Raw genomic sequence first — 21,928 nt, 5'->3', positions numbered from 1 at the left:
AGCTTCTGTATGTCGTCTTGGCGGCGCCCACTATGGTGCCGCCGGCGGCTGGCGGCGGCCGCGGTGCACCTTTGGGTGGCAGCGGTGCTGCCGCCAGCGGCAGCAACACCAGCGGCAGCAACACCACAGCCGCCGCTGGGCCCCAGGGCTCCAGCAGCGTACCCAGCAGCAGCAGCAGCAGCAGCAGCCCCTCCGCAATCTCTAACAGCAGCCGCAGCACTGCCGCGTCCTCGGGTGGCGGCGGCGCCGGCAGCAGCTCCGGCGTGTTGGTGGCTGAACTCTCTGTTGCACACTGGCTGCATCGCAAGCTTGGCCATCTAAGCTGGTCTTCGCTGATGCAGCTATTGCCCATGGTCGCCGGTGCTGATGTTGACCAAGCTGCCGTCAAGCAGGCATCAGCTCATCTGTGCAGCACGTGCATCAAGGCCAAGGCAGCCTTTCGGACTTTCCCCGCAGCAGGGACAGCGCGCCTCTGCAGCCACTGGTGTCAGCGCACTCCGACGTCTGCGGCCCCATGCCTGACACGGGCCGTGGTGGCGCGCGCTAATTTGTCACAGGACGGTGCTGGACATCGCCACTGGTCTCGCCCACGACCAGCGTGGCTCAGCGCTGAAGGAGATGATAGCGCAGCTGCAAGCCCTGCGCCCCGGTGGTGGCAAGCTCCTCATCTTCAGCGTCCTGCGCACTGTCAGCGGCTTGGCAGCACTGCGCAGTCTGTACCTTCACCAGCTGGACTTCGACACGGCCTTCCTGAACGCGGCGCTGGATGAAGAGCTTGGATGCAGCTTGCCAAGGGCTTTGAGTCCAGCGGCAGCAACGGCGGCAGCAGCGCCGCCAGCAACAGCAGCGGCGGCGCTGGCGGTGCTAGCAGCAAGGTGCGCCACTGGCCTGCCACCTGCTGAAGTCCGTTTACGGGCTGAAGCAGGCGCCGCGCTGCTGGTATCACGCGCTCAGCGGGAAGCTGGGCTTCGCAGCGTCCACTGCGTACTAAGCACTGTTTGCACGGCATGACACGGCTGAGCCCGTCTATCTGGTGCTTCACGTGGATCACCTGCTGATTGCTGCCGGCTGCCTAGGGCAGCTGGCGGCGGCCAAGGCCGCCATCAGCTCCTGATATCAGGTACGGGACCTGGGCGAGGCCAGCACCTATCTGGGGATTGAGATTCAGTGGAACTCCAGCACCGGCAGCGTGAAGCTGCTGCAGCGGTTTGCCCTTGCTGTCACCTAGCCGCGCTCGCTCCCTCTGGTGCCGGCGGACTCGGTGAAGCCTGCGCTGGCTGACCGTGGCCCCTACCGCTCGCTGGTCGGCGCGCTGAACTACCTGGCCACCAGCAACACGCCAGGCATCGCCTACACGGTGAGCCTGCTCGCGCGGCAGATGGCAGCTCTCGCCAAGGAGCACTTGGGCCTGGCGCAGGGCGTGCTGCGCTACCTATCGTACACTCGACATGGGCCTGTGCTTCGCCACCAGCGCCGGCAGCAGCAGCAGCAGCGTCAACAGCCGCGGCGTAGGTCTCGATGACGACAACCCCCAGCGCTACTGTGATGCGGACTGGTTCGGAGACCCCGTGACCCGCCGCTCCCAGACTGCGTACGCCTTTAGGTTGCCGGGTGCAGCGGTCAGCTGGAGCAGCAGCCTGCAGCGCACCACCGCTGCCTCCGCTATTAAGTCTGAGTATCAGGCCGCAGCGGCAGCCACCCATAAGGCTCGGTGGCTGCGCAAGGTGCCCGCCCACCTGGGCATGGGCGGCGGCGCCATCACCGTTTGGAGTGACAGCCAGAGCGCGCTCAGCGTCGCTTGCTACCCCATCTGTCTGCCTGACTGAGCTGATGGCTGCGGACGTGCTGACCAAGGAGCTGCCCGAGGCCAAGTTCAAGGCCTGCCACATGGCGCTGGGCATCATGTAAAGGCTACGGCCTGTAGAAGGGTTCTGTCAAGGACAGGGCAAGTCGCTGCGGCACCATAGTCAGCATACCTGTGATGGGCAGGGAGTACCCGGAACAACGGGTCAGCCATGGGGCATTTGTTACTGGGTAACTTAGCAGGGTTCTGCAGTACTAAAGATGGTGCTTCCGTTGAGGGGGAGCTAACTCCCAGACCTCCCTGTGCGTGGCTGTGCGGCGGTGCCTTCAGTGTTGTTGGGTGCGGTCGGCGGTTAGCAGTTGGGCGTTTTGGCCCAAGGGAGAGTGTTGGTTAGTTGAGAGGTGCGGGCGGAAGACCTGCGGGGGTTTGCAGCCCGAACCACCTGATAGGCAAGACATGTGTGTGAAGGGCGTCCACCCTGCCTATGGCCGGGTTCGCCTGTCAACCAGTCTGGAGGGCGGCCGTGTTGCCCCGGGCACTAGGCCCCCGCTAGTTTCTCAGTCCATTTTCCAGCTGTACGAAGACACCCCTTGTCGTGGGTAAGCATGGTGATAGTGCTTGCCTAGAGGTGGACCTGCTGGGCCGTGCGATGTCCTGGCCCGAAATGACCCTGCTGAGGTCACTGGTGGATTTGGTCCAGGGTTTGTGCATGATCTCTGGTGGACTCCAGAGCAGGTGTGCGCTCTGGGCAAAAGGTGCACATGATGACGGCAGCGTGACCCTGGTGTGCCTCGCTACTGCAAGTTGTCTTGGTTCTCAATTGCAAGGTGCAAGGCGGCACCCATGGAAACTGTATCATACTTACACACACAAACACACATAACTACAACATGTTCACCCATGCTGACTTCTGCATGCCACACAACCAGTTCATAACCACAGCCATGCAAGTTTACAGCTGACCCTTGCCAGTTGCAAGACTGTAACTGCCTAGCCGACCTGGGGCATCCAAAGCCCTCCCGCACTCGCCATGTTTCCACAGAGCCACGCCTGAGCCACGTGAAGCAACAATTCGTCTGCTCTACGCCTAGTACATGTGACGATAACCAGAACTGCATAAGAGCTCTATGGTATTATAGTGCTGAACAAAGTACAGGTCTGCCAGCTTCATAAACTCCATATACCCTCACATTGCCACCGTCATTCACTATAAGCATCACTTCATCGCCCTGCGGCCCTGCATACGCCAGCCCCAAGATGTTACTACCTATTTGCTCTCCTTACAGGTGAGCTAAGCCTCCCAACTTTACTTTGTGGGCTTAGGCCCCCGGGCACAGTACTTCAGGGGGGGTTGTAGGCCCCCCAGGAACATCCCTGTCCGTTGCTGCATGCGTGCGCATTTGCACCAAACTCAAGACTGCGCAAACTGCGAGTGCCACACTATCAAGGTAAGGTAAAGCCAACTGATTGCAAATACGTTGCAAATTTCTTGCTGAGCCCCATCATGCTTCAGGAGGGACGCCTTCAGTGTCCTATCATCCGGCACAAGGCCTAAACGCCAGCCACTACAGTAGCTCACACAAGATGTCCTTTGGTATGTATGGCGTACCACACACTTGTGGCTTTTACATCCATGGCATCCACCACACATACATGCGACCAAGGTTCTCCTTATCACTGGCCTCAGATATTAGCCGAGCGGCCTGGCCCTCGCAGCTTAGCTGCAGCGTGGGAATGCTCTGCACGCCCAGCAGGGTGCCCGTGAGCCTTCCCTCAATGGTTGCGAGAGCATCTTTAGCCGCTGGATTCTCTGCCTCCCCGAGACCGCCGTCCTGTGGGCGTTGCCCCTGCCCCTGGCCCCGTGCGGCCCACTCCACCAGAGGGTCATGCAGGAACGTCTCTGCACACGTCATCAGTGTGTCCCGGTGCTGACGTAGGACCTGAGGACGCCCAGTAGGCAGCGGAGAGGGCCGCATGGACGTGACACACAGCAGAGTGGTGAGTGAACAGCAATGAGCCATCAATGTTTTGCCATTTTGCGTTCCGCAGGCATGTTTGATGACTGCTTCACCTGTCCGGTACACTTTCCAACCATCTTAATACCCAATGATAACAGTGTGCGCAGTGCAGTGCGCTCACCTGCAGTGTGGTTTCAGAGCAGCGGCGGAAAACGCCCTCCACGCCAGTGATGCCAAAGCCATCAATGACGTTCTGCGTCAGACGAAACGGCACCATCTCTGGTACCTGCGGGCATACCACATTGTATTGCACATGCAGTGAAGGTACTTACAGCCAAGTCACATTGTATGCTGCCGTGAAGAAAGACAGGTATGGCCGCAGGTTGCCAACCAGACATCTATAAGGCTCATGTACATGCATGTCCAGGGCTCTATTATTGCATAGCAGGGATTGCGTCTTGCTGTTGCAATGGCCAGGGAGGCAGGGATAGACTCACCTCGAGCGTGAGTCCTTTGTCAAACAGGCAGCCGAAGTCCACATGCACCGTGTCGCCACAAGTGGTATCCAGCAGGATGTTCTCGCCGTGCCGGTCCCCCAGACCCAGCATGTGGCCCACCATACACCACACGGCATTGGTTCTGTGGTGGCATCAGCACGCGCAGCGACTGCAGGTTTGAGGCACTATTGATAGCACGCACATGAAAACAGTATGCTCATCTCCCAGGGGTCATACCCACACACAGGGCGCTGCACACCTGGTGAAGTTGTTGCGAGCGCTGAGCCAGGTGGCGGGCTCGGGGTATTTGTTGAGCAGCCAGCGATGCATGCGCGGCGGCAGGCGGGCCAGGACGTTGGATAGCAGCTTGGACTTGTTGGCAGGCTCTGTCCAGCTGTCCCACAACTTCTTGATCCACACCTGCCATTCCCTGGGTCGCAAATTCGGCGGGCAGAAGGATACAGTGTGAGCATGGGGCAAGCGCACAAAGCGGATCTTGGATAAAGTATATGTGTCTTGGCATTCACACGGGCATGTACGTACTTCTTGGCGTAAACGCGCTCGCTGATGTACAGGTCCTCCAGCGCGCCCTTAAACGGCGTCAGGCCGTCCACCCATTGCAGGATGCCGCAGTCCTCAGTCAGTGCCACCACCGCATAGGTACGGATGCGCAGGCCACGACGCCGGGACGCGGCGTCGCTGGCAAACAGTGCGTTCAGAAGCCCGGCAAAGTCCATGAGCCTGCATGGACAAGCACCGGTTTACGCCTCACGGGGGTTGCGGTCTCGTCAGCGCCAGCCGTGGGTGGTCAGGACAACCGGACAGCAACGACGAATGCGATTGAGGCACCCACCGATAATCCTTGCGCAAATCATCCTTTGGCTTGGCTAGGAACGAGTAGTCCAGCCCGTCGCTGCCCACAAACGTCAGCTTCTTGGGCTTCTGCAGACAGCATGGGGTATGCGAAACACAAGCATCCGCACTTTGGAACACACAGGACAGTCCCGCGGTGGCAGGCAGGCAATGCAGATACTGAGCTGACTTGCAGGACAGACCCATGGGGCAGTACACATCCCATACCATCCGGACTGTCCACAGCCTTCTCCCGCACCGCACCATCAAGCTCTGCATGATCTGCAGCTCGTCCTTCAGCGCCGAGATCTTGATTAAGCCAACGCCGGCGCCACCACTGCTGCCGCCCGCAGGGTGCTCGGCAGCCATGCGGCTGCCGGCTGCCGCTGGCGGCAATGGGGCGCGGAACTGCTCCTGGTTGGGCACCATGACCTGCATAACAGGCAAAAACCCGCCATGTGAGCGGTATGCACACTTTGTGGCACTCTACCATATTTGTTTGAGACTGTACTGCCAGCCTCACCTCGCATGGCAACAGGCGGACCAGGTGCTCAAAGTCCCGGTGAGCGGAAGCAGTGGTCACGATGCGGTTGCGTTGCTGCTGCGGCTGCCAGTGGCAGAGCCGGATTAGCTGCTCAGACAGCGAGTTAAACTGCTCCAGCACCGTCTGCAAGTGTGGGTTCGAAGCATGCGCCGTTCATGCCGTAATGAGCTCACACCCAGGAAAACGGTAATTGAAGATCGCGAACGGAAGCGTGGAGGCGCGGGGCAAAACACTACATTGCACACCATGAGTTGCGTGGGAAACGTTGTGCGGTAATGATGGCGCACGGGGTACATGACTGCATGCGCCGGAAGCCTGGTTCGACGTAGGGACAACGCAACAAGCGGTTTACATCGGCAGTGTCATTGTGAATACGGTACGCTTTTGATATCGACGCCAGTGCCGCCACATATGTTCAAAAGCCGGGCATGGGCAGCAGCCACACGACAGCGGCAACTTACCAGCAAGTAGCTGTTGCTCGTCCGCCGCCCTTGATTTGAAACCTTTAGGACAAAGGCACGAGGTATACGTAGTTATGCGCCAATGCGGCACATGCCCTGGGCATCAGCACGCGCGCCCCTGCCTCCTGCTGGCCCCAGCAGCCTCACCAGCTTCATTACTTCAGCCGCCGCATCCCGCCGCTTAGGCACGGCACTGCGGGTCACGGCCGCTGCCGACCACAGCACCTGGTGTGGAAACGCCTCGCCCAGCCGCACCAGCACGATGCGGATGACCTCGCTGACCTGTGCAAGCATAATGCCAGAAAGGGAACGTGGACGCATGGAGCCAGGGCATGACAACACATGGGAAAGACCGCCCCTCTACGAACGTACCTCCTTGTTGGCGTGGGCGATCCGCGAGATGAGCTGCGGCAGCGCCACCAGCCACTTGGGCGGCGCAATGGCTGTGGCTGCCAGCTGCTTCATGGTGTTCAGCACCTCGGTAGCGGCGCGGTTCTCCTTGCTGGTGCGTGGCTGGTTGGTGCCACGGGCCAGTTGGTCGCTTCCGTGCTCGCAGTACAGCGTCAGCATACGTGGCAGCGCCTGCAAAAAATACATGATTGTTGTATGCTACGCGTACGCATTTGCTAAACCAGACAACCGTCCGCTGCCAGTATCGTGATCCACGGCATCCAGGGCAACATAACGAGCGCAGGGACATCCCACTCGGCGGACCCACCTGCATGACATGCTTCTGGCCCTTGGTAATGGCCTCGCCATAGTGCCGCAGCACGTCTGGCAGGTACTCGTAGTACTGCCGCTCGTCCCCGATCATAATCTTCACGCGGCCACCAAACCTGCAAGGGAATGCAGTACATCGGAACGAAGCTAACACTAGGACATGCCCTATATCTGGTAGGTAGATTTCACGGCCCCACCTTTCTCCGGCGCTTCTGCCAGCGTTGGCCATAGGTTTGCCTCCCAGGCCTGTCTGGCGGCGCCGGGCATCCTGGTAGATTTGGTCCAGGTACCTGCGTGGCCAGGCGCGAATACAGCTTGTGCAGTTGCGCAACATGGAGCTGACATGCAGCGCCTACCGCGCAGTACTCACCTAGCGTAGTGGAAGTGCGGTTTGTCCCACGCGCGGTCGGAATCCAGCGCCTCGTCAAACAGCCGCCGCAGCTCCGCGGGGGCGCAGCCGCCCTGTCCGGCCGACCAGCGCGCAAGGCAAAGCTTCAGTCGCGCCAGCATGCGGCGTGACTCTGCCGCAGCTGGGGACACCGCAGCTTGTGCGGACGACAGCCTGTATTTATCAATAGCACGGGTGAACTGGGTCAGGCACATCACGGGCACAGGCCATTTCAGTCCAGGAAGCCCCCACGCGGCAGCTCAGGAGTCCCGTACTCACTCATGGATGGCGGACTGCAGCTCGCTGGCTGCGCGATGGTGCAGGTCGCGAGCCCGCAGCAGCTTTGCAGACTCGAGCGCTGCCGCCGCACCGACCCCGCGGGTGGCGGCTTCCAGCACTGCACTGGTAGCCGCATCCAGGTGGCCTGACGGTGCATTACAAGCAACAGCCAGACGTATTTGTGTGTGCAGAACAGAACTGGGTAAACCCCCGGATTTCCAGGCATTGAAACGCCAGTCTGAATGAAGTTTGGACTTTGGTCGACTTAGTCAAATCTCCTCTTTGACTGCACGCCTCTGTCGGCAAGTAGTTCGGGTGAATGTCCAGGTGAATGGAGGTGGCATGGCTAGTAGGCAGACCCTATCTGGTGATGATCCCCTTGGATCGGTTTTTGCCAGGTTGCTTGGGATCCAGCTCGGCTGGTCACATCGTAACCAATAACGTTTTTTAGAACTGCAGCTGTGTCAAAGTGTGAGGTGGACACGGTAGCCCCCAATGCACCCACCGTTTGCGCGGCACAGCTTTGCAGTGGCTAGCCAGGCCGCTGCCTCGGCCTCGCGGTCGCCCATGAGCGCAGACAGCTGGCGGCGGAAGCTCAGGAGTGGCTCCTGGGTGGGCAGCGAGGCCTTTGGAGGGCCCATGCACGTATGTACCGTCAGCACAACACCATAGGTGAGACGAGCCCACGGTGCTCGGCAGCAGTGTATCCCTGCCGCACCTGTGTGGACGACATGCGATCTGGCCATCGGAGCCGCCGCGCCCGTTCGTTGGCGCTGAGGCCGGTCCAGCCGCAGCTGGGGTCCAGCAAAGACAAGACGTCGGACAGCTCCTGCAGCAGCGGCAACGGCAACGGCAGCACCGGCAGCTTTTGTGGAATAGCACCTATACCGGTGGTTTGAACTGTACAGCGCGTAGCGAAAGCACATGTTGTGTCACACGCAGCAGCAGGCTGCACGCGAGTGTTGCTCCCACCTGCATCATGTGCAGCCGGACCATGTGTGGGTAAGCGCGCACATAGCTCTCCTGCGCCAGTGCCGGCAGCACCGCCATGCTCTCTTCTCGGTAGCCCTCCAGCAGATCGCGCACACGAGCCCAGTTACCGCGCTGCAGAGGCACGCGAAGGCGGCAGGGTCAGAGGTCATATGGGGCTCCGCTGAACAACAATGCATCTGCAAACGTAAACGGTACGGAAATCGGCGTAGGTGGCTGCTGCGTGATCCGCGCTGGTGATGGCGCGCCAGCATGGCGTTACTGTGTCGACTTCGCGTTTTTCTTGACAGGCACGTTATGGCCTGTCAACCCCCTAACCTGCAATGTGTCCAGCAGGTGGCCTATGTCCAACTCCCACTGGTCGCCCGCGCTCAGGGCGGTGCTGCCCGGCAGGGTCGCGCCCGGTAGCAGCAGGTGCTCGCACTGCTCCCCAGGCTCTGGACCAGCCAGCTCCGCGGCGTGGAGGTACCCGCGCAGGAGGGACCAGCGGCCCAGGCGCCATGAAGCGGCCACGCCCAATGCAGCAAAATGCTTTGCCGCTGACGGCGTGCACATGCCACGGGCCAGGAGCCCGTCCACCGACGACAACACCGCCTGCAAGGAGTACCCAGGGCACGGTGCTTCCTTATTCTCGCACAGCCCACTGGCGGCCTGAGCCCCCCATCTGTGGCGTCGTTGACCCCTGCTCGGGCTCGTACCTGGGTGTGTCCCATGGCGAGCAGGCAGCGCATGTAGCCCGCCTGCGAGGTGCTCAGTGCCCCGCTGCTGGCGCTGTCGTCGCCATCAGCGCCAGGCACCCGGTGGCCCCCTTGCCTCGGCGCAGCTGCCCCGGCCGAGCTGCTTCTGCCTAGCACCCCGAGGGCCGCCCCTGCTGCGCCGAACGCGCTGGCGTTTGGCTCCTCGGCTGCGGGGGCTTCTCTGCGCATGGCTGACTCGTACAGCGCCATGGCGTCGCCCCACTGCCCAGCGCGCTCGGCTACCAGGACCTGTAGGGATGGACACCAGGGCAAACACGAGGTATAGTTTCGAGAATCTTGCGGCAGAACAGCTCAACCTAGCGTGATCGATGTGTTTACAGAGGAGAGAGTGAAGAACATTAAAAAACGTGAAAGCTGCCTGTGTCAAATCGTAAACGACACCTCTCACTTGGTCGGCCTCGCTCAGGCCGCTGGGCCGCATGGCGCACAGGCCCGCCAGCCCATCTGGCTCTCCCAGCTGACCGTACGCCTCAAGCAGGAACGATACCTACACGTAGTAAAGAGGCAATGCAATGCCGACGTCAGCCGTGCACGGCGTGTTTGTTGCTTGCATTTAATGTGATCCTCCCCAGATCATGTCCTCGTGCCTCAGGCATCATGGTGACGTCGCGCACAGCTGGCGGGCGGTATCGCTACTGTCGCGACTCACGTCTGCGTTCAGCGCCTTGTACTGGGGCCGGCTGACGTCAGCCGCCGGGTTGAGGCCACCGCTGGTTGCGGATTTGGACTGGCTGGCGGCATGCGCCTTGATGGCCTCTGACCTCATGTGCGTCTCAAATGTCTGGACCGCCCGCGCGTGCGCACCGCACCTGCACGCCATTGCAGGCGCACGACTTAAATCCTTCGCTGCAGAATGCCGATGGGGACCCTAGCAGCAGTTCAAATGCAGATAAATAGCAATGCGCACCTGGAAGCCGCACGTGCCAGGGTCTCCATTGGAATGCTCTCGATGAAGGCGCGCACGTGCTGCGCCCGAGCCGGCAGCTCGCTGATGTTGTCACCCCCGGGCGCCTGGGCTGCCACCTGAGTGCTGCCTGAGGCGCCGGCCGCCTGCCAGGCGTCCTTGACCCAGCGCCCCAGCACATCGAGCAGCCCGAACAGCGCCTGTGGGACGATGCAGACAACGAAGCATTACAGAACGCGCTGGCATGATTGGAGCCCGAGTCCTATAAGCAGACATTTGGACAAGCACCAGCACTCGTGGCCGTGTCCCACCTCCCCGCCCCACCCCCACCTGAAGGTACAGCTCCAACTGGCCGTCCGCCTCTGACGGCCCCGCTGCACCTGCCTGCAGCACCGCCACCACCTCGCGCCGCACAGCCTCCGTGGCGGTGGCGTTGCCGCTCACCAGCACGGCATGCACCACCTGCAACCGGCCCACGGCATGGCAAGCGCGATTGGCTCAGGGCAATAGCTCCTTGGGGACGGGTGGTTGTGTTGGGTTGCATGACGGCGCAGGAGTATGTGTGCGCACCTCCGCGTTCCCTCCGCTCCCACCTGTGGTAGCATGAAGGTCATGAGCGGCAGGTCCTGCCGCATCACCGGCATCATGGCGTTGAACGCCGCCTGGTGAGGGCCCACCGCGAAACTGCGGCAAGTACACGCACCAGGCACATGGGCAGTCAGTAAAGCAATGTAGTCAGCAAATTGCTGTACATGTACGGTAGTCAGAAAATTGCTGTACATGTACGGTACCGCATCAATGCACTGCTAACACAGGCATCCACGCCGATCCCCACCTCACCGGAGCATGGCGCGGATCCAAAGCGTCATCCAGCGCCGATAGCTAGGCCTCTTGGGCGAGTTGAACAGCGGGTTGCCGACCAGCCAGGAGTCCACCTCGGGCCGGCCGCCGCGGCCCACGTCCTCCAGCGTGTACCTGCAGGGAGCCGGCAAGGAGGCGGCGGAGGCAGCATCAGGGCGCACGCCGGACGTACCCCATGTCATTCATTCCGCTTATGACTGCTTATGATTTCGCACCTCGTAGTGAGATAGGGCTTCACAAGAGGCCTAATGTCTGGCCGAATCTCCCAGTACAGCCCTTCGGGCTCGGGGGACGCTGCGCCGGGCCGGCCGCCTGCAGCAGCTGCACCCGACGTGATGCGCGCCACGCCCCCATCGTTTGACCCGCCCGTGTAGTGCTGCAGCAGGCACTGGAGCGCATACGACGTGAAACGGTAGACCGTCAGGTCGCCCGTAGTCTCCATGACCCGTACCTGCGCGGGGGCATGTCGGCTAGGTGAATCGATACATCACCAGTAGTCAGAAACATGACGCTTAGGGCTTACGCCTTTGGCTCATGCCCGCGTCCTCTTCCTCGTCTTTGCTGCCACGCACCAGGTTCTCCACCAGTGACACCTCCAGCGCGTACTGCCCACCCCCGCCGTTGCTCCTGGCCAGCGCCCCAGTGGCCTCCGAGCCACCGCCCTTGTCGCCGCCCGCTACGCCCCTCTCCTGGTCCTGGTCCACCAGGTCGGGCGGGGCGCGGCGCTCCACTGCCACACGCGCCGGGTCCAAGGCCCCAAGAAGGCCCAGGCACTCGCCACACCTGCAGCGCACATGCGGGGATTGTAAGGAAATCAACATGGAAGCGCTAAAGATGCATGTGCAACGTAGTGCTTTGCCACGCTGCCACGGTGTAGCCGCCCCACCTGATGCGGATATCCTTGCCCAGCCGAGTGCGTACGGTGTTCTCGCAGCAGCGCAGCAACGCACTGAGGAGCTGCGCGAGCAGCGCGGCATCTGCAGCCGCCCCCGCACTGCTTTGGCTCTTGATCCCGGCCGCTCCAGCCGCCCGCTTGCCCAGCTTCTGAGTCGTGCCAGCTGTCGTCACCGCCCGTGACGACTCCGGCGACATGCCTGCGCCCACTGCGGTGCGGCCGCTGCAGCCGCGCTGCACCAGCTCGCACATGAAGGCGCGCTGGTCGGTCAGGAAGAAACGCAGCTCACCCAGAGCCACGTGCCTGCCAGCATGTGCACAGCACGCGGTGGAACGGCGTAAGAGCAACATGCGAACAACCGCGACTTGCGTAAACGCCATCCTCACCGCACTTCCAGGCTGTCGTGCTGCAACGAGTCGGCCAGCTGCGCCAGGCGCTTGCGGCGGTCCGCCAGCTGCAGCTCCTCCTGCAACACCTGCGCCACCTGCTCCAAACCCGGCACCTCGGCGGGCAGCGGCGGCATGCGGCTCAGCGCCCTGCGCGCATACACAATGACAGTGTCACCTGCAGGACACAGGTCCACAACAAAGATACATGTTGGCGCTGTATCTCACTTGCGCACGCGCTCTTTGTTGTCCACAACCAGCAGCGTCAGCACGCCCGCAGCCGATGTCGAAACCTCAGTGCAGGGGCTCTGGAGCAGCGGTAGCAGCACTACAGAGGCCTGCGTGCAAGGCAGAAGGTGCTTAGGACAGGCGCATCCATGTGTAACGTATGGCTATGCACACTTACTTGCACGGCGACGCGCTCCAGGAGAGAGGGCGCAGTGGCGGCCAGGCATCGCAGGAAAACGCGCCACCCAGCAAGGCTCTGCATGCCAAAGTCGGTCGCAGAGGGTTAATCTACTTGAGCTGGCACATGCAAGCTGGGTATCTGGCACATGCCCAAAGGCCGCCTGACCTGCAGTTGTAGCTCCATGGATGACGTTATGGCGCGGCTCACGGCCGCAGTGAGCAGCACCATGACTGGCGGCACATGGCCGGGCAGGTGTTTGCCCAGCATCAGCACCAGCACACACAGCGACCGCAGTGCCTGTGCAATTGAGGACGTGTCACCTTGAGCTCGGCATCCAATGTCACGTAACGACAGCAGATCACCATACACCGCGCACCTGCAGTGCCTCCGCGTCTACACTCTCGACGGCCGAGGCGCGGTGGTGGTGCACGTCAGAGCCCAGCAGGTGCGCCTGGTGGTGAACTGCATGGTGATGCCTGGCACGCCCGGGCGACATCGGCGCGCCGCCCGGGCCCTCCGGCCTAGCGCTCGTGGGAGGACCGGAGATCGCACCAGATGATCCCGGCATCTGGGCCAGCTGTTTTCCAAACAGCTCGAACAGGCCTGCTGCAACTTCGCCTAGCAGCAGCTCTTGCACGAAGTCATCCGTCTCCATCTCTGCAAGCCCGGCGAGGGATGCCGGGAATCAGGCGAGGGCGGACGGGATACCGCATGAAACGAAAATATAGGTATAGGGTTGCACCCGAGGTGAGTCCCACCAGCATACCTCGGGACTCCGCGGCAATGGCGCGCATGAACACTTCAATGCGCTCGTGCAGCCCGGCCGGCGGCTCAAGGCTGCCCGTCACATGCCACGAGTCGGACGGCTCCCCGGCCATGATGATGGTCTGCGGGTGCAGTGATGCGGCTGCGTTGCACCACCATGTAATGAACACAATGTTCGGTCCCCATGCTGCAACACATGGCACAATGTGCAACTCCCACCTGCCCACACACGCGTGCACCCTACCTGTTTGGTGAGCATGCGCGCCATGCTGAGGCGCCCCACCACGTCGCCATGCCCGCGCTCCAAGACCTCGCGCTCCACCCGCTCCATAAAGGCGTCAAAGGCAGCCGGCTCCTTCCAGAAGGCGTAGGCGTAGGCGTGATGTGCGTGCAGTGTGAACATTTCAGCAGGGGGCAGATCCAGGCGTCGGGCCAGCTCCTGCGCGTGCCGCCAAGAGGAAGAGAGTCAGGGGCATGTAGGCAATGTTTTGGGGGACTTGGTGGATGCGTCCTCACGCCGGCTATGAATGATACCCTACAGCAAGTTACAGGACCATACTGGCACGCACGCACCCGCAGCTCATCCAAGCGGTTTGAGCAGCAGAGCGGCCCAATGGCATGCGGAACAATGGCCCGAACCAGCTGCGCGTCCGTTGCATTCAGAAGGCGACACAGCTCGGGCAGCAGGCGAGGCGACGTCAGCACCTGCAAGTCAGGATTGCACAATAGGTTATCTTCGGTTTGATACGCGGCAATCTTTCCACAGCGCGGCCGGCACGCTTTTCTCCTAAGCGTCACCCACCGAGCAGCCCAGCGTGTTGAGCACCATGGTTGCGTGCGGCCCCTCCAGCAGCAGCTGCTGGGCGGACAGGTCCAGCGAGGCAGTTAGGACACCCAGTGCTGACGACGCCGCGGCTCGGACCTGTAAACGTGAAACATAATACGCCGGCAGGTTTAGGACAAGGCATGGCTAACGGGTGGGTACGCAGCAGACTACGCTGCCTGTGTGCGCATCGCCAACTCACCTGCTGGTCCTCGGCCCCCAAGCAGCCCAGCACCATGAGCAGCAGCTGCGGGGCGCTGTCCCGCCACGTCATCCCGGGCAGCCGCGCCTCGCGGTCGTCCGCCAGCAGCCCCACCGCTGAGAACAGCAGGCTGCAGCGGATGGCGGCGGCGTCAGACCGCAGCTCGCTCATGATGCCGTGCAGGCGCGACAGCACGTCCCGGGCTGCAGTGTTGGGTGTCGAGCCTGCAAATTAGAGCGCCATGCATTGCTCGTGCGCCATGCACATGCAAGCGATAGTACACACACTGGTGTAAAACCGCTGAGTTAGATACGGTACCCTGATGCGGGACGGATGGACCCCACCCACGCTGTGCTCACCTGCCGAGGACATAAAAATCTCGGCTGACGTGTCGGGGCGCAGGCAGACCAGGAGAAGCGACGTGCCGGCTGCCCGGACCACGCCATGTGGCGACCGGAGAGCCGCGAACACTGCCTGGGCTAGTGTTGCGCCGATGTTGGCTGCACAGCTGGCTGGGCACGCATGCACCACGTCCTGCGCCGTACAGCACCTCGGTGTCAGAGCCTCATGGTTCCATCACGCTTGCATGGGGTTCGCAGTTGTGGAGCACATACGTTTTCATGCGTTTGAGCGCGCTTTCCTTACCCGCAGCGCAGACAGCATCGCCACTTGTACGATGGCGGGCGCACGACAGCTGGCACCTGCAGCTTCTGCGCCCCCATGTCCAAGCCATGGCTCAACCAGCTTTAAAACGCTGGTGAGCGGTGGCCAGGCTGGCTGGCCACTGCCGCATGGCTCCATTTCCGCTCCGGCCCCTGATCTGTCCGCGGCTGGCAGCGAGTCCAAGGCCAGCCAGAGCTCATCTGGCAGATGCGGCAGGCAGGCAGCGGCTGCGGACAGCGCCACCGCAGCTGACCGGGTGCCGGGATGCAGATCTGAGCTGCTTGAATGCTGTGCCAGCTCCCGGATTACTTGACGCATGCCCCCCAACACCTGCCTCAGACCCAGTACCACTGCCTGCACATGGACGCGGGCTTGTGAGCATGTGCACGAGGCTTCACAGGAAACAAGTGCATGAACCAGCCACGAGGCTGACTGGAACACGAGACGGAGCACGTACTGGAAACATTGTCAGCGGCACCACACGCTACGCTATAATGGCTGCCATGCCATTGCCCTGGTTCACAGCTGGCGCACCTTCCGGGCAGCACAAGCAACGTGGGAGGCCTGGCTAGACGCCAGCAGCCCCGCGGCCACCTGCAGCCCGCCAGCCAGGGCAGCTTCCGCACCGAAACCCGGAGCCTCGGGGACCTTGGTGCTCGCCTGCCCTGAGCGTGCACGCTGAAGCGCCCCTGCGAACTCGTCCAGCATGGCCGCAGCAATGCCGTCTGGTCCGCCCATCCTGCAATGAAAACATAGCACCAGAATTGGAGTTTTTCTACCACAAGCATGCGGCATCCCCCGATGCAGCACGTCCCGTACCTGTCACCGTTGAAGACCACCTTCCGGTCTGGGCTCGGTTGGTCCGTGACGTCCATCACAGGCAGTATCATGCCGATCGGCAGCTGACACATGACCTGGGGCACGTCAGGAGAGGAAATCAGATTTGCTAAATTGCTATCAAAACCACATCTATGCAGCGCAACGAAGAGATTAAACACAAGATAGCCCGAGCACAAGATACCAATACCGTCAGATGACTGTGGACCGCCTCCGGGTCGCTTGCACGTCACTTACGAGGGTCCGCCCAAATGCTCCCAGCACAGCCGCCACCAGTCGCCGCCCATCTCCAGCTACGTGTACCTGCGACCCGTCGGTGCCCTTGCTGGCTAGGAACTCGGCACTCGCCGGACCACCTTCGCCGACACCGCCACTGCCCATGGCTGCAAACAAGCGCTTCAGGCTCTTCTCCAACCCCGTGCACTGTGACGACGACGCAATCAGCAGGCCCTCGCTGCGAGACGGTGGATGCCGGGCTGGTGGCAGCACTGCTGCTGCAAGGCAACAGCCCGCGGTGCAAAGTGCAGTGCGCAGGAATACGCCTGCTGAAGCCACAGCCACTTCCTCAAAAGAAGGCTGGCTCGCGGGCACCAAAGACAGGGCCTCCGGCAACGGCTGCACCAAAGCCTGTAGATGGCAGGGCGCACGTAAGCACCGCACGCGTAATTGTGCGCATGCGGCACAGGGGCATCAGCCGCCGACACGTATCAGGCCCCTACTCACCAGCACCATGTCCATCAGCGACTGCATGCCGCCGCTCCACGCGACCGCCCACGGCCCGGTGACAGCAGCGGGGCCGCCCAGGTCCATGCCCACGTCCAGCTCCGGCAGCGCCCTCAGCACCGCCAGCACTAGCACACAGCTGGTCCGGTACACTGCCGCCTGCAGCTTCTGCGGGACTGTCAGTGCTGAGGGGTCGCATGTGGGCGCTGCGCTCGGTGTGTTGCCGGTGGCGGCGCCTGGCGCGCTGCACGCCTGCCGTACGAGCTCCACGGCAGACTGCATGGCAAGCAGAAGCAGCTCGGGGCCTGCCAGCGGCAGCAGCTCTGCACCAAAGCGCCCCAGCAGCTCAAGCCTGGATTGCAGGTCGCAGCCAGGCAGTCGTACCGAGGGCACCGCCACAAGCTGAACCACCGCAGCCGCTGCCGCAGCCACCGCACCGCCTGCCGGGCCTTGGACCATGTCGTGATCTAGTACACCACAAAGGTCATCTGCAGCTGCCCTCCTGTCGCCTGTGTTGCCACCGCTGGCTGAGTCTGCGGCCACTGCATGTGCGGCGAGCTGCGTGCCGCCATCCCTGGTGCTCCGCGCCTCCGCCAGCGCCCGCTGCTTAATGGCGTGCTGGCTGGCAAACATGTCCTGCAAGTTTCCGACTGCAGGCAGCAGGGAACGCAACACATGACGCGGCAGTGAGTCGGTACGCCGCATCACACAGCATGCACATCGTGTGGACGTGGGGAATGTCGGGTACTATACATGCTAGCTTGGCAATCCTGCACGCCAAGCACAGCGGCCAAGCAAGTATCCCGAATTACTCACATTTGTTGGTCGCCGCCTGAGACGCCTGCTGTTTGCCGCCACCTCCAACGCGCCGCAGCCGCTTTGTCGGTCGCTCCACGCTCTCCTCCCTGATGGGCAGCGTCGCCTGATCTGGGTCGGCAGACAAGGACCGTTCCAGGCCCGGCGCTTCCTGGCCCTGATCTGGCCTGGAACTCGGCGCAGCACCCGCGCCTGAATCCGGCTGCCCAACTTGCCGACCGCTGCCCCCGCCATGCAGCATGCGTGGCTTTCTGAGCATCCCACCCGGCGGCAGCAGCAGCACTGCCGCGACGCGGTCCGCAACCGCTGTGGCCACGTGTGGCTCTGCCAGCCATTCAGCGCACTGCAGCCGCAAGGCTTCCACAGATGCGGCCAGCGGCGCATGCGGTGCCGGTACCTTCGGCTCTTGCCCGCCAGCAGCCGGCAGGTGCAACACATGTGGCAGCAGCAGCAGGACGTCGAGCAGGCCTTCCCGCACCGCCACAGGCAGCAGATGCGGGCAGAGGTCCAGCACGGTATGCACGTTGGCAAGGTATGGCGAGTGCAACCCGCCAGTGGCAGCCGTTGCGCAGTGCCGCAGGCAGAGTCGGCACAGCCTGCACATAACAGGCACAGTATGCCGTCAGCAAGACGCTGGAGTCAGGGCATGTCCCCATGATATAATGTTCGCAGCACCACGTCAATGCCGCACTTGAGTGCCAAGTTTTGCTTACCGGTCGGCATACAGCGCTACAATGCTCCTGTTCTCCAGGGCCCTGCAGCAGGTCTGCATGGCGGTGCTGATAGCTGCGTGCCACACAGACGACGTCACAGCCTGCAGCTCCTCGGACGCGTCAGAAGCCGCCGAGGCCGCGCCGGCCGTATCGAGCAGCTCAATCCCACCCGTGCCCCAGGCCTGCGAGCAAAGGATACATTTAAGGCGGACGACTACCGTGCATAGCGTACATGGCTCTGAAGTGGAGCGCACGCGTTGCGGGCGAACAGGTGTTGAGAGCTAGGGAGTAGGAAACAGGGCTTCAGGTCTCACGGGCACGAACACACCGGCATGGGGCCCACCCTGGAGCAGTTGGTGAGCGGGGGCGCATGAAGGTCGTGATGTGCTTTAGTGCACTTCACATTGAATTGCAGCGCTCCTTGATTACGTTAGCAGCAGGAACTTTGAGGCTTTCGTTACCCGCCCGCCCACCCCTCTGTTGACATGGGTTCCGGTTGCGATTGCGAGGCAATTGTCGTAGGGAGGTTTGCGTTGCTTGGTGGTGTGCGTGGGTTAGGGGTTGTTGCCCGGCGGTTGAAGCTGGCCAGTCCAAAAACTTATCACCCTGATTGTTTGGCCACTCTCCCCGAACGCTCAGGCGTAGGTGCATGAGACAGTATGAAGCTTGGCGGCGTATGGACGGAACCTTGACAGTACAGGACAACCAACAGCAGGTACGGGCCGCACACAAGACGGTGCGCTTGACATTGCTTGCAACGGTATATGGTGTCAGCTCGCCTCGTCAGCTGCAAACCCACGTTTCATAACGAGATGCCGTGTTGTCAGCAAGGTGGAACGCCGGCATGTCCTGGGGAGTGTGTCACGATATGTAATGCTGCTGAGATGGCGACGGCGTACGGAACCCACCTCCACGAGTACTAGTGCCACCTGCAGCAGCCCTTCACAGAAGCCCTCCGCCCCGCCGGCTGCCGCGATGTGAGCGGCGCAAAGTACCAACTGTGACTGGGTGCCCGGTGACTGGGTGGCAGCCACGATGAGCTGGAGCAGGACCTGCGGTTATTTCAAAACGGGGGTTGGAGTCTTGAAGTCATTGGCCGAGCGCATGCATATGCACCCCGTCCGGTTGGTAGATGTTTGCCGCTTACCTGCAACACAGCATTAGGTAGCACCGGCGCCACTAGCTGTGGACGGTACACAATCAGCGATGACAACAGCGCCGCTGCCGCCTCAGCAGCTGCCTGTGAACAACACGCATGCAGTTTTAAGTTCACCCATTCCACAACCCGGCTCTTTCTCCTAGCAATCAAACGCAAATCCAGAAGCAGGGCCGTTACGCCTAAGTCCACTCCGCCCTTGCTCACCAAGCACCGGTCGTAGCGGTCCAGCTGCACCTCCAGCAGGCAGGCCGCCTCGGGCTCCTCACCCATAGCTCCGCAACGAGCCTGCAGGGCCTCGAAGGCGGTGATCGCGCTCCCGAGGACGGTTCCTCCGCCGCCTCTGGGGGAGGCTGAGCCCCCATGTTGGTCCAGCGCCTGCACCACCAGCTGCTGCTCCGCATCTGCAGCCCCAACATCATAGCATCGCGGTGAGACAGGCGCGATGCACAATGCCCGTGGCTGACGCTGCATTCCTGATGTTGTATAGCAGACCAACAAGACTAGCGGCGTGTCCCCTGTAGTCACACATCCTGCAGCTGCCTGTACACACGCCCCTGCCCTGCGCCCCACGTCCTCACCCAGCATTAGCTCCATGGCGCCCTCCGCCAGGTCCAGCAGCAGGCTACGCCGCATGCCCGCCGGCGCCAGGTTCACAATGCGCAGCAGCAGTGACACCATGCGCTCCAGCAGGGACCTGCAGCCAAACAGTGGCGTAAATGCATTCAACTGGCATAAAGCGCGCATTGGCGTCCGACAAGCAGCCGTGCAAAGCACAAGAATTTGGCTCTCACCTGAAGCGGCGGGCAGCGGCCAGCAGCAGGGCCAGCAGGCTGCGCACCGGCCCAACCTCTAGGCTGCCCTGGCCGCTGAACACCGTGGGCAGTCGCTCCACCACAAACTCCGCCACCGACAGTACGGTCACGACGTCCTGTTTAACACCTGCAGCTGTTGTGTTTTGGGTTCAAACGAAAAGGAGTCAGCAACAGCGTCAATACGGAGAAACAAGGGGCACATGCACAGTATGACCTGTCTGGTGTTCGGCCGACCAGGTCGGGCATCGTGTACGCGGGGTGGTCAAGGCCGTGGGTACGCCCGCCGTTTGTGCTGTGCGTGATATGCAGGCGAGAAGCTTCTTTCTCCTTTTGCATACATAAATGCTTCCGCTTGAGCGCATTGGTCCACACAGCGCTTGCAAATGCTTGCACGCACACGTCGCACCTGTGCTGTTTCGGCTAGCCTCAGCGCAGGCGTCGAGCAGCGTACTGACGCCATGCCGCAATTTTGTGACGAGCGGGTCATTCTGGCTCGCCGGCGTTGAGCTCTGACTGCCAGAGCTCAGCGCAGCGCTCAGCGCCGCTTGCAGGTCCTGCGGTAAGAAACAGGCGCCCAAAGCGCGGGAACGTCCACAATAGCTCGATCGATTATAGCTCATATACGCATATTACTTTGTTAAGCATCAGCAATCCCTACCAGAAGCAGCTGAGAATTCATGGCTGAATTCTAGGGCTGTCTGCGCAGCATTTGCGCGCCCAACCTGGTCCTCGTCGCTGCCTTTCAGTGTGGTAACACTAATTACAGTACTGTATGTGGAATTTCAGGTCATATTAGAGCTTAGCAGGCAACACTCGGTAATAACAGAAGCGGTGACAGTAAGCTTCTTGAGTACAGGCACGCGGAAAGAGTTTTGTTGGAGAAGGACTTCATGCATACAGAGTTTTAGTTACGCAAACCATCATATGTCCTTGCTTGAACGACGCATGCGGGATCGCCACGCAGAGCCCCCTCGGGCCCCCCTCAGTCTCAACTCCGCCGCCTCCCCGGGCTCAACACGCAGCTTCTGGACGCGCCGGCAACTGCCGCCAGCCCTACAGCCGCAGAGATTGGTGCTGCTGCTGCCGTCATGTTGGAGGGACCATCAGAAGGCCAAAGAGATGCGGTACAGCAGCGTAGGGGATACACGTTTGGCGCTTGATTGCTGGTGAAAGGTGCCACAAGGAGGGGTAGGATGCCAATCGTCATCGCTGGCCCACCCCATAACAAACTGTTCTAAACTGCGTTGCCGGGGGCGCCTTCGACGGTGCAATGCGGGTCCACTGCGGCAGCGGCCCTGCCACCGCCACCCGCTCTCGCGCGCTAAAGCTCCCTTGCCACTGCGAGCCAAAACCTCAAGATACCGGCAAAGCACAACCCAGGCGCTTCCCATTATGCGCATGTCTCAATGAGCGTAACGGTAGCTGGTGGCCACCCGTGACACGCATGGAGTACATGGAGTCGAGAATGGGTATGCATTGTGCCAGAGCCGTAAGCTGAGGCCGGCCGGTGTCTGGTCAGCGCCTCAGCGGTCTTGCTGGCAAGCTTAGCACAGCGCAGTATGTGGTAGGCCGCAGCAGTGAGTAGTGTTGTGGCTAGAGGATTTCCTTCTATTGATTTGTTGCCTGCTGTGCTTGTGCTTCAGAGTGGATGCATGGCGGGCTGCCCCTGTACGAACTGACCCGGCTATCTCTGGGAGACGAGGTAGACG

General features: G+C 61.6%; 1 protein-coding gene across 1 annotated transcript; it reads right to left on the bottom strand.

The window, feature by feature from the left end:
• Positions 1-2,653: 2,653 nt before the first annotated feature.
• CHLRE_10g467200v5 (uncharacterized protein) lies at positions 2,654-21,115 on the bottom strand. Its single transcript, XM_043067273.1, has 54 exons — positions 20,878-21,115; positions 20,626-20,773; positions 20,199-20,352; positions 19,986-20,101; positions 19,612-19,808; positions 19,396-19,488; positions 19,157-19,300; positions 18,249-18,430; positions 17,536-18,131; positions 16,720-17,369; positions 16,234-16,623; positions 15,979-16,073; positions 15,694-15,898; positions 15,142-15,513; positions 14,856-15,030; positions 14,497-14,720; positions 14,274-14,393; positions 14,045-14,176; positions 13,716-13,910; positions 13,473-13,593; positions 13,083-13,363; positions 12,872-13,003; positions 12,704-12,781; positions 12,526-12,635; positions 12,298-12,447; positions 11,903-12,214; positions 11,589-11,799; positions 11,232-11,467; positions 10,996-11,130; positions 10,749-10,839; positions 10,486-10,617; positions 10,159-10,355; positions 9,901-10,060; positions 9,640-9,738; positions 9,192-9,479; positions 8,812-9,087; positions 8,476-8,607; positions 8,222-8,332; positions 8,009-8,129; positions 7,504-7,648; positions 7,207-7,398; positions 7,034-7,126; positions 6,835-6,952; positions 6,489-6,698; positions 6,264-6,398; positions 6,117-6,158; positions 5,635-5,778; positions 5,376-5,543; positions 5,113-5,201; positions 4,803-5,000; positions 4,519-4,689; positions 4,260-4,401; positions 3,944-4,048; positions 2,654-3,744 (listed from the first exon to the last, which is right to left on the bottom strand). Exons 1-54 carry the CDS (start codon positions 20,896-20,898, stop codon positions 3,430-3,432), a joined length of 9,849 nt encoding a protein of 3,282 aa, XP_042920670.1. The 5' UTR covers positions 20,899-21,115; the 3' UTR covers positions 2,654-3,429.
• Between the last annotated feature and the right edge of the window lie 813 nt (positions 21,116-21,928).

This window comes from Chlamydomonas reinhardtii, chromosome 10 (assembly GCF_000002595.2).
Source record: "Chlamydomonas reinhardtii strain CC-503 cw92 mt+ chromosome 10, whole genome shotgun sequence".
NCBI lineage: Eukaryota > Viridiplantae > Chlorophyta > Chlorophyceae > Chlamydomonadales > Chlamydomonadaceae > Chlamydomonas > Chlamydomonas reinhardtii.
This window is presented reverse-complemented; position numbering and strand designations above follow the sequence as displayed.

Bases quoted from the DNA above. Each gene is read 5' to 3' on its own strand.
- CHLRE_10g467200v5 (XM_043067273.1), bottom strand. From the start codon at position 20,898: ATGAATTCTCAGCTGCTTCTG. The intron at 10,061-10,158 runs GTGCGCATTGCT...AATGGCGTGCAG, and splicing joins CTGGCACGTGCGGCTTCCAG to GTGCGGTGCGCACGCGCGGG. The intron at 8,130-8,221 runs GTGCGGCAGGGA...GGCCCTCCAAAG, and splicing joins ATCGCATGTCGTCCACACAG to GCCTCGCTGCCCACCCAGGA.